Source organism: Microcebus murinus, chromosome 4 (genome assembly GCF_040939455.1).
Source record: "Microcebus murinus isolate Inina chromosome 4, M.murinus_Inina_mat1.0, whole genome shotgun sequence".
Lineage (NCBI taxonomy): Eukaryota > Metazoa > Chordata > Mammalia > Primates > Cheirogaleidae > Microcebus > Microcebus murinus.
Genome location: NC_134107.1, coordinates 76,111,494 through 76,123,722, shown reverse-complemented (window position 1 = coordinate 76,123,722; position 12,229 = coordinate 76,111,494). Strand labels below are relative to the sequence as shown.

Below are 12,229 nucleotides of genomic sequence, written 5' to 3'. Positions count from 1 at the left end.
CTAAAAATAACCCAATGCATTCCAGCTTGGGCAACAGAGCAAGACCCTGTCTCTTTAAAAAAAAAAGGGAAGAAACTGGGGCATGGTGGCACGCTCCTGAAGTCCTAGCTTCTAAGGAGGCCAAAGCAAGAAGATTGATCACTTGAAGCCAGGATCTTGAGGCTACAAGGAGCTATGATCCTACCACTACACTCCATCCAAGGTGACAGAGCGAGACCCTGCCTCAAAACAAAAAAGAAAAAAAAAAAAAAAAAAGAAAATTTGATACACAGACACAAAACCACACTGCATGCTGTGTGGTTCTATGTACAGAACATCCTAGAAAATGCAAATGAATCTATATCGACATAGAACAATTCAATGGTTGCCTAAGGCTGAGGGTAGAGGGAATGATGGACCACCAAAGGAATCTTTTTGGGGTGATGAAAATGTTCTGTATCTTGACGGCAGGAGTAGTAGTTTCATGGATATATATTGTGACAATAAGTAATTCAAAATCTAAGCTGTTGCAAGCTTATTTTTTTTATTTCAAAGTATTAAGGGGATACAAATAATTTTGGTTACCTGAATCACTTTTGTAATTCTTGAGGCAATATAGTGTACACATTGGTTATAAGTGTGCCCATCACCCAGATAGTGTTCACTGAGCCCATTAGGTAGATTTTTGCCCATCCCCCCTCCCACCTTCCCCATGATGGATTTCTGTTGAGTTTTACTTCCCTCTGTGCATATGTGTGATCACTGGTTAATTCTAATTTAATAGTGAGTACATGTGATTGTTTTTCCAGCCTTTAGATCAGGCGTCCTCAAACTATGGCCCACGGGCCACATGCGGCCCACTGAGGACATTTATCCTGCCTGCCAGGTGCTTTTGCCGACGCTGCTTATCCTGCTTAGCAGCCACTCGTCCCAGGCCCACAGTGCACATGTGTGGAATGTGCGCCACACTCTCCAACAGCCCTCCAACGGTCTGAGGGACAGTGAACTGGCCCCCTGTTTAAAAAGTTTGAGGACCCCTACTGTAGATACTTCACTTCGGAGAATGGTCTCCAGTTCCATCCAAATTGTTGCAAAAGGCATTAGCTCATCCTTCTTCATGGCTGGGTAGTATTCCATGGTATACTATACCACATTTTGTTAATCCACTCATGAATCGATGGGCACTTGGGTCGATTCCACATCTTCGCAATTGTGAATTGTGCTCAATAAACATTCAAATGCAAGTGTCCTTTTGATAAAATGACTTTTTTTCCTTTGGGTGGTGGGATTGCTGGATCAAATGCTAGGTCTTGGAGGTATCTCCAAGTCATATTTCACAGATCTAGAAAAAATAATTCTACGCTTCATTTGGAACCAGAAAAATGCCTGAATAGCCAAAGCAATCTTTAGCAAAAGGAACAAATCTGGAGGCATCGCACTACCAGACTTCAAACTATACTATTAACATTTTGAGCCTTAAAGGATTGTGAATTACTGGGCTTGAGTCACATGGCAGGCAGCTGTAACCCAAGGAGCTATCACCTTTTGTTTCTCTGAATACAGAGTAAGCCTTTTCTCTTCTCTGCATGTAAAATGTTGTAAATGGCCAATAGGCTCCAGGGAAGACCCTTTCCCTCTCCATTGTTGATTTTCATGACGGATGAACCTCCCTCTTACCTTTCTCACACAAAGATTTCATGGCTATTCCATTGCCTTAAAATGGAATCTTAAAATACACTCTTAAATTGGAAAGGAAACAAAAATCAGCTATAAAGAAAACAATTATAAACCAGCCTTACATAGAAAACGTCGTAATCTTGTTAAATTTCTTTATTTTCTGCCTATGGAAGGAAGAATTCAACTTTTTTTTTTTTTTTTGAGACAAGAGTCTCGCTTTGTTGTCCAGGCTAGAGTGAGTGCCGTGGCGTCAGCCTAGCTCACAGCAACCTCAAACTCCTGGGCTCGAGCAATCCTTCTGCCTCAGCCTCCCAAGTAGCTGGGACTACAGGCATGTGCCACCATGCCCGGCTAATTTTTTTTTTTTATATACATATCAGTTGGCCAATTAATTTCTTTCTATTTATAGTAGAGACGGGGTCTCGCTCTTGCTCAGGCTGGTTTTGAACTCCTGACCTTGAGCAATCCGCCCACCTCGGCCTCCCAGAGAGCTAGGATTACAGGCGTGAGCCACCGCGCCCGGCCAGAATTCAACTTTTAACTTCTGAGAACTGATCCCATTTATTTGGATTTGTGCATCCCAGAATGGCCCTTCCCATCTTTCTGCTTGAATAAACTCTTTAAAACTAGATTCTGACTCTTTTGATTATTTCAGATCGACAATATACATAACAAAACTCCTCAAACTGTACACTTCAAATGGGTGCAGTTCACTGCACATAAATCAAATCTCAGTAAAGTTGATTTTAAAACAGGGGAAAATGACTTTAAAGCTGGGTGGGACAGGGCAGCTTTGTGCTGAGAACTAAATGATGAACAGGATGTTCAAGTTGTAAGAAACAAAAGAGATCTCTCTACATATTTTCAACGTGTGGAGATCCAAGGGCAGAGAGCATCTGGTCCCTGATGCAGGCAATGAGGAAGTACAGTGAATAAAGAAAATTTATCATAAAATCAAGAATAGATCCACCTAAAAGTTGTTATCACCATGCGCTGACAATTCTAGATAATGCCAGTGTTAACATACTCTTCCCTGCTGGAGCAGACTGCTCTCACACTCTGTCTTCAGCTCTGGTCCACAGGATCAGAAGTTTCTGTATGGCATACCAGCCATGTTAATTTCTATTAGGTACAATGGTGAATTGTGATTTTTGAACATGACTCTTAAGCTTTCATCACCCTATTTCTTGGGCAGTGCTTCTTCATAACGTTTTGGTTGACTTTTATTGGAATTAGACGTTTTTGTTTTTTGAGGCAGAATCTTGCTCTGTCACCCCAGCTGGAGTGCAGTGGCATCATCATAGCTCACTGCAACTTCAAACTCCTGGGCTGAAGCAATCCTCCTGTCTCAGCCTCCTGAGTAGCTGGGACTACAGACCTGCACCACCATGTCTGGCCTTGACATTAGATTTGAACAGCTCAATTCCCATTTTGTATATGGGATTTCCAGCCCATCCAGGTGCCTAATGGTAACTCCAAGTCCTGATGCTCAACTAGCTCACAGTGCCAGCTAATTCAGGGAAACCTTTTGTTTTTGTAATTTTTACATTTATTCTCAGATCAAGTACGTGACATTGGCCCTAGACCATGTACCTAATACCTAATCTCTCATTTTTAACCAATGAAGAAACTGAGACCCAGACACAGGAGATCAATTCCATAACGGAACAACTAAGGCAGAATTCAGGTTAGACCTTGCCATTCCGCCACACTGCCCCAACTAGGTATTTACTGAGTACCTTCTGTATAACCAGCAAGAAGAGACAGCCCATAAAAGGTCTGGAAGAAATGATCTCTGCCCTCAGAGATATGTCTGCCCTCAGAGATAGTCTTAGCGGCTAAGACTAAAAAGCATGAATAACACCAGAGGAATTTATCCAGCGGTGCCTGAGCACCATTATGGCAGGCACTGAGCTGGACGCTGTGATAACAGCTGACAGGGATCAAGGTTTTACCATGTAACCAGCCCCACTTCACACCTGTGTCTTATCTAACCCTCACAACAGGACTAATAAGCAGTAATATCAGAATCCCACTTTAGAGATAAGGAATCCTGCCAAAGAAATGTTGATAGCTTGCCTAAGGCCACATTGCTAGCAAGTGGAAGAGCTGGGTTTTTCCTGGATCTAACTCCAAAGCCAGAGTTCTTAACCAAGATGCTCCCCAATCTCTCCATTATGTGGGCAGGATGCAAAGAGAATAAGCCTAATAGTTGAACGAAGGCTTGAGTGCATCAATCACCATAACTTGTGGTTAGAGAAGCTAAACACAGGCTGCATGGTGTAGGTAGTTTGGACCATCCGAGTTCAAAGAAGGAAGAGACTCCTCATTATGGGTCTTCCCTGTAGTAAGCATGGCCTCTCTTTGGTCCCAGCGTCACATGGGGAATACAAACCAGCTCACCTTAGAGAGTCTTAGGGCACTATATGGCACCATAAAAGCCCAGCTTAAAGGAACCAACTTTAACAAAGGTTTGCATAAGCTTCCATACTGCACCTGTGCTTTCCATATTGTAGCATTCAACACAATTTCCTCCCAGTTCAGCCAGCTCCCTGTCACCATAACACATAGCTCATAGTAAACAGCAAGCATATTTTCAAGACATATGAAAGAAGCAAGAATTTCCAGGCCATCTGAATATAGTGATCAATTTTGCAGAATACCAGGCTATATGCTCTCACAAATTCAAATGTACTTACAGGGACAGAATAGCATATTCCAGATCAGCACTGTCCTTGAGAATAAGAAATGCATGTGGGGCTGGTCTGATGGCAGCGGGTTATCAGAACTTATTAACATTAGTGTCACTAAAGTTGGTATACAACTCCACACTGCTAAATTTGACTGACTTTTTAAAATTTTTTTAAAAAAAGAAAAGGAAAAGAAATGCATGGGGTTGTGTTACTGTCATAAAGCTATAGTTCACTATAAACACACATCATTTACTTCTCTTGGAAGTAAAGAATGGCTCCTAAGATTTTGAGAAAATAAACATTGGTGGGTATTGTTTCTCCCAGAGTGGTTGACTGATAAGAAGAGTTACCAAATACCTGAGGGCTACAGTATATGCCAAAGATTTCACAGGAGGAGCCAACATTTCAGACTCAGTGTGAATCTTGAGTTACATTCTTTTAACAAAACAAGCATCCTCGGGAGTCAGGGTACAGACCCTCCAAACCTTAGTCCCTTTCTAGCTTCTCCTCCCCATCCTTCCCCCTCCGCCTCCACTAATGCCATGCCTGAGATCTTGCAGGCACTTAAATAATATTTGTTGAATGAGGGCCAAGCACAGGGGCTCACACCTGTAATCCCAGCACTTTGGGAAGCTGAGATGGGAGGATCTCTTGAGGCCAGACCAGTTTGGCAACATAGCAAGATCTCATCTCTACAAAGAAATAGAAAAATTAGCCAGGTGTGGGGGCAGGTGTCTGTAGTCCCAGCTACTCAGGAGGCTGAGGCAAGAGTATCATTTGAGCCCAGGAGTTTGAGGTTATAGTGAGCAATGACGACACCAGCCTAGGTGACAGAGTGAGACCCTATCTCTAAAAGATAAATAAAAACTTTAAAATATATATTTGTTGAATGAATAAATGAATGAATGAAATGGTAAATACAATCATGTCTCAAATGGACTCATGCTATCTCCCTCCTCTCCTATATGAAATCCTACACTAAAGAAAAGATATGATCAATTTGGACCTAAAAGACATCACATATGACCTCAAGGAGCCTCAACCTAGAGCAGTGGTTTTCCACTCTGGCTGCACATTAGAACCACTCAGGGAGCTTTCTAAAAACACTGATGCCTCAGCTCCACTCCCAGAAAATGTGATTCAACTGAACTGGAGTGGGGCCCAGACTGTGGTGTTTTTTTTCTAATGTACAGACAGGGCTGACAATTTCTGGTACAGTCCAATCGCTTCAGAAATCCAGAGTTGATGTTACTTCTCCATGGCCAGAGAGCTAGGAGGTGACAGACAGGAGATGAACTCACAGCATCACTGAGTCACTCCAACCTTTATCACATCTTTATCTTACGAGATTCTTCCTTCTCTCTAACTTACATTTCTCATGGTTCAGTTTTTATCATCCATATATCCACTTAACAAAGAGTTGTTAAGCACTTACCATTTGCCAAGTGCCAGGCATACCACAGTGAGCCAACAGCTGTGTCTTCATACCTTGGCCACAGCAAGAAGAACCCCTGGGTCTGGAGGCCCTTCTCAATTTGGATCATTTTATCTCCACTAGTTGGTGAGTTTCTTGGAACTAGAGATCACAAGTTATTCATCTTTGGAACGGTGCCTAGCATACTGGCTAGTCCGGGGACAGATTTAAATGTTTGATGAATAAACAAACAAATGCAAGTGATTCCTGAAGCCCTTGAAAATGGAATAAAGAAAACAGAACAATGCCAACAACACTATTTGTGTTAGTTAGGACATTTTCAATTTTATATCATAAAAATCCAATTTAAATTTGCTGAGGCAAAAGAGGGCATTTATTTGCTGATAACCAGCAAACCCAAAGGTGCAGAATTCCAGAGCTCCAATGATGCTATTAGGCCTCGATCTCTTTCCCCAGAAAATGAAATGCATGGGGTTGTGAAAAAGAAATGCAGCTCAGTTTGTCTCATCTTGGCTTCGCTCTTAATCCAGGGCCCTCTCCATTGGACAGGCAAAATGGTGGCAGCAGTTCCAGGTTCATATCCCCTGTTTTTAGCAATCCCAGTTGTGGCCCCCTATCATTTCCAGGTGAGACTCTGATGGCCTGACTGCCCATCCTGGAGCCAAACAGTTTGGCTGCTCAGCCTGGGTGACAAGCCCACCCTAGGGCAGTCAGCAGGGGACCATTATTGTCAGCCTCACCAGGAACACATGGAATTGACAAGAAGTCCCCCTCAGGAACCAGAGGAAGACAGGAAAGCATGCCGGACTACCATGATGTTCTAGGTCTTTCTATCTTTCTGCTCCACTACCCTTAGCATGCTGGCTTTTGTCCTCATCCACGTAACTTCATGGATGCAAGTTAGTTGCCATAGATCTAAACAGATCGAATGTTTTCAAGGCAGGGAGATTGAGGGAGGGGATATCCCAGCCTTATCTGTCCCTTTAATCAGGAAAGCAAAAACTTGTCCTGAAATACCCCAAGATTTCCCTTTAAATATCATTGGCATGCACCCTGTCACACTGCTAACCCCTACCTGCAAGGGAAGTTAGAGAATATGGGTATTTTTGTTTGGTTTTTTGTGTTTTTCATTTTTTTAATGGCTGTGCTTATGATTCAGAAGGACCTAACTCTGAAGGCATTTCTGGTTAATTCCAGTTGTTTGCCAGATGCTGTAATAGTTGATTCTCCTACTGTGACCCGGCTATGGGTGCCGGGTTCCCTCCCAGCCTGTAGTTGGTGCAGGCAAGATGACTGTATGGATTGTGCCCCAAAAACCCTGGTGTGCTGGGCATTTGTGTCACAGGAACTGGGGTGGTGGGTGGGGCATAAGATGATCTTCTTGACATTCTAGAAGATTAAGTTCTCGGTTCCTTAAGACTGAATCTGAGGCTGGGCTTGGTGGCTCACGCCTGTAATCCTAGCTCTCTGGGAGGCCGAGGTGGGAGGATGGCTCTAGGTCAGGAGTTCAAAACCAGCCTGAGCAAGAGCGAGACCCGTCTCTACTATAAATAGAAAGAAATTAATTGGCCAACTAACATATCTAGAAAAAAAATTAGCTGGGCATGGTGGCGCATGCCTGTAGTCCCAGCTACTCGGGAGGCTGAGGCAGGAGGATTGCTTAAGCCCAGGAGTTTGAGGTTGCTGTGAGCTAGGCTGACGCTACAGCACTCACTCTAGCCTGGGCAACAAAGTGAGACTCTGTCTTAAAAAAAAAAAAAAAAAAAGACTGAATCTGAGACACCAAGGGCAGAAAAAGCACCCACAGCTCCAGCTTCACCTTTCTTTTTGAGAATACAGTTTTAACAAAGTGAAATGGGATTTCACAACTAGCTTGCACCAACGCTGATCTCCCCCACCCTCACCCTCACCCTCCTGGGGGTTAGTTACTCTTGTCTGAGCCGGGGTAGCATCCTGAGCCTCCCTCATCATGGCAACGCCCGCACTGTGCAGCCCTTGCTCGGTTTCCAGCCCCCACCCCTTGCTAGGACGTCTAACCAGGTGCCCACATCTGTCTTGTGTCCCCAGCTCTTAGCACAGTGCCCAGCTCCATTCCACCCATGTTCTCTGAGTGACTGCCATGTGCAGGCCCTGGCATACAAGCAGGCTCAGTGAGTACTTACTTCCTGGAGGGATGGGCGGTGGATGGCGGATGGTGGATGGGTACCATTAGTGTCCAATGTCTCCCCAAGAGCAGCCTGAGTCTCCTTGTCTCCTCCCCGACCCCTCTCACCCCCAGCTGTCATTTCACTTTCCTAAAAGCCTTCCCTTTGCCCACGAAGCCATTAGAGGGTCGTCCTCTGGCAACAGCTAGTCCTTTCCCTCCTTCCTGCCACCCAGCTGAATCTTGAATCAACACCAGAAAACTGGGTGTGAACGGAAGGAGACGGCTCATTATTTGCCATTATTTACCTCCCAGTGTGTGCATTCCCATTCGTCCCATATTCATATTCTGTCTCTCCCTGCCTCCCTCCCCATCCCCTTCTCTCTCTCTCTGTCTGTCTCTCTCTCTTTCTCCCTCCCCCCTTGGGAACTGGTTCAACCAGAGTACAACCAGCCCATCTGCATTAGCCCTAGAGAACCTGCAGGAGCCGGAGGCGGCGGCGGCGGCGGCGGTGCGGCGAGCTCACAGCCCGGCCCGCGCCGCTCCCGCGAGGAGCCGTGCCCAGCCCGTGCCGCCCAGGCTTGCTCATGAGGCCTCTGCCGAGCTGCAGGAGGAAGACCCGAGGCATCTCGCTAGGACTCTTCGCCCTCTGCCTGGCCGCAGCCCGCTGTCTGCAGAGTAAGCCCGGGGCGGGGGCGGGGGCGCGGGCGGGTGCCCACCTTGCGGGGCGGCGGGGCGCGGGCCGGGGCTTCCTGGCGGGCCGGGGCTTCCTCGCGGTCCGGGGCTTCCTGGCGGGCCGGGGCTTCCTCGCGGTCCGGGGCTTCCTGGCGGGCCGGGGCTTCCTCGCGGGCCGGGGCTTCCTCGCTGGCCGGGCGCGGCCGGGGGAGCCCGGGCAGAGCAGAGCGCCCTGGCGACCTGGGCCATTTCGGGGCGCCAGCCCCACCCGGCAGTTATCAGAGCCGGAAGCCAGAGCGGAGATAACCGGCTCCCCGCCCGGTGGCCACCTAGTCTGCAACAATTTTTCTTTTTTTCCTGGAATAACCAGACTGCAGCCCCCAAGGGCGCACGGACCCCGCCCCCTACGGTGGGCTGCCCGGGGCATCTGTGGGTTCTGCAGGCTTCCCTGGCCTTTCAGAAGGACCCCCAGCAGCCTGCTCCTGAGGAAAAGGGATTCTGGGGACAAGGGTTGGGCGTTGGGGCCTGAATTCCTCAGGCCGAGATGGTCCTGGTCCTCGCCACCCCAGCCCATAGCAGATGGCTTTGGGTGGCCGGGCCCTAGAATCCCCAGCCTGGAGAGTCTGAATGTAAGGCACAAACTCCCATGACACAAGCAGCCGATTATAATGCAGTTTTTACTTTCTCATTTAATCATTAGCATCATCATTCCCATCTTACATATGGCCAATGAGGCTTAGAGAGTGACCAGAGCAGGGTCACTGGGGGTGAGAGGACCTGCAGTAAGAGCCAGCACTTACTAAGCACTTAAGTCTTTCCCATCCATCAGACTTCACAAGACTCACGTCATTTAATCCTCAGGGCAACCCTAGGAAATACGTGCTACTCTTACTCCTGTTCACAAGTGAGAAAACTGAGACACAGAAACGTTGTGTTCTTTGTACCGGGTGCCCAGCTGCTTAGTGGTGAAGCCAGGACTCAACCCCTGAGCAATCTAACGCTCGACCTTTACCCTCTCTGGCTAGAACCCAGCACTGGAGGTTGCAAATCTCAGAAACCCAGTAAAACGGGGCATGTTCCTTTGGCGGCTGTGGATCAAGAAATAGCTGGTGGTTAGTCTCTGCAGGTGTGTGGGTGTGTTTGTCATTGCGATGGTGTTTCCTGTTGGTTTTCAAACCCCTAGCACCAGGTTTCCAGTCACCATGGGTAGATGCCAGCCATTTGCCACAGCATATTATGCAGTCATTCACTCCCACATTAACCCTCTCCCTGCAGGAAGCAGGCCACAGTGTATGGTCAGGATAAGTTGCTTCACAGTTTTGTCCTCAGGAAGCTTCGGTCTCACGGGAAAGACAAACAAGAAAACAAGATTACCAGCCTTGGAGTGGCAAGCCTTGAGAGGCGAAAGGCTCCTCATTCAGGGAGCCCTAGAGGCTCAGAGCCCAGACTTGGGAAACCAGAGCAAACCTTTCTTAGGGAGCCTCACCTGCCCGGACCTAACATATGGATAGGAGCAGCCAGGGGAACGGGACAGAGGGAGTGCAGGGTGTCCCAGACAGAGCACAGCATGGGCAAACCTGGAGGACAGGTAAAAGTTTGCAGTTATCCACGGACTAGATCTGTCTCTTGCACAACTGCAAGCACTCTTCAGCTCTGGGTCCCTACCCTTGCCCAAGGCTAGCCAGGATGTGCACCTTAAAAGGTGTTGAGTGAATGTGTGCCCCCCAGGAATGAGGCCTGCGCTTTGGGGCCTCATGATGTAGAGGGAGGCCTCCTTCCTCTCACCAGCTCCTTCCCTTCACTGCCTCTCTAGCCTCTGTCAAAAGCTTTCATCTAGAAACTCTGGTATTCATCATTTACACTGAAGTCTGTTAAAGCATGCCCACAAACACAGAGACACCCTGTGCTTGAAGTCTTTCCTCTGTAAATGGCACTGTTATAGACACTAAAATGTTTGTATCCCCCTCCCACCCCAGATTTATATAGTGAAGCCCTAACTTCCAGTGTGATGGTATTTAGAAGTGGGGTCTCTGGGAGGTAATTAGGTTTAGGTGAGGTCACGAAGGTGGGGCCCCCATAATCAGATTAGTGTCCTTATAAAAAGAGAGAGACCAAATCTCTCTCTCTCTCTCTCTTCCCCTGCCATGGGAGGATATAGCAAGAAAACAGCTATTAGCAAGCCAGGAAGAGGACCCTCTCCAAAGACTGATTCTGCTAGCACCTTGATCTTGAACTTCCCAGCCTCTCCAGAACTGTGAGAAATAAATGTCTGTGATTTAAGCCACACCAACCAGTGTGTAATAATCTGTTACAGCAGCCTGAGCTGAGGACAAGGACTTACAGGCTTGTCCCTGTGGAAAGCTGACAGGCCTCCCCAGCAGGCCAGGGGGAAGCATCTTTCTAGAACCCTTGTCCATGTCCTTTCGTATTAAATTGGCCCTCAGGCCTATGAGTACCCAGCGCTCCCTCTTATTTGGAAGCAGCTGATTAGTCCAAGACCATAGTAGGACTGTCTAGCTAATGGCCTGGGCCCCAGTCAACTTGCTCTTGTTCCAACCCCAGTTTCTTTTTCTTTTTATTTATTTATTTATTTTTTATTTTAGTGTATTATGGGGGTACAAGTGTTAAGGTTACATATATTGCCCATGCCCCCCTCGCCCCTCGAGTAAGAGCTTCAAGTGTGACCATCCCCCAAATGCTGCACATCTTACTCCTTGTGGTTGTATTTACCCATCCCTTCCTCCCCCCTCCCACCTGCCCGACACCTGATAAATGTTACTCCTATATGTCCACTTAGGTGTCGATCCGTTAATACCAATTTGCTGGTGAGTACATGTGGTGCTTATTTTTCCATTCTTGAGATACTTCACTTAGTAGAATGGGTTCCAGCTCTATCCAGGAATATACAAGAGGTGCCATATCACCATTGTTTCTTAAAGCTGAGTAGTATTCCATGGTATACATATACCACATTTTATTAATCCACTCATGAATTGATGGTCACTTGGGTTGTTTCCACAGCTTTGCAATTGTGAATTGTGCTGCTATAAACATTTTAGTGCAGGTGTCTTTTCATAAAGTGACTTTTGATCTTTTGGGTAGATGCCCAGTAGTGGAATTGCTGGATCAAATGGTAGATCTACTCGTATCGCTTTGAGGTATCTCCATATTGCTTTCCACAGAAGTTGAACTAGTTTGCAGTCCCACCAGCAGTGTAGGAGTGCTCCTATCTCTCCGCATCCACGCCAGCATTTGTTGTTTGGGGACTTTTTGATAAAGGCCATTCTCACTGGAGTTAAGTGATATCTCATTGTGCCAACCCCAGTTTCTAAGAAGCAGCCACCTCCCCCAACACACACACACACACACTTGTGCCTGTGCATCCTTTAACAGGGTGGGGCAGGGCTGGAGGAGGTTGCCCCCGTGAGTCACTCACAGTCCAGTTCCCAGGAAAACACAACAGAGTTAGGGCTGAATCTGGGTCTGAGAAGGGAGTGGGCAGACCCAGAGCAGCCACAAGCAGAGAGTGGGGATGGAGGAGAAAGGGAGGGAGCTGGTGCAGGAGGAATTCTCTTGAGGTCCTCAAAGACTTCCAGATCCATCACCCCTACGACCAAGCAGCCTCCA

General features: G+C 47.1%; 1 protein-coding gene across 2 annotated transcripts in view; it reads left to right on the top strand.

The window, feature by feature from the left end:
- Positions 1 to 8,473: 8,473 nt before the first annotated feature.
- Positions 8,474 to 12,229, top strand: part of VSTM5 (V-set and transmembrane domain containing 5) — a 28,090-nt gene continuing 24,334 nt past the window's right edge. For both annotated transcript variants that reach the window (XM_020286659.2, XM_020286657.2), the window contains exon 1: positions 8,474 to 8,605. In XM_020286659.2, coding sequence (XP_020142248.2) covers positions 8,515 to 8,605 — 91 coding nt within the window. In that variant the 5' untranslated portion in view covers positions 8,474 to 8,514. The remainder of the gene's footprint in view (positions 8,606 to 12,229) is intronic.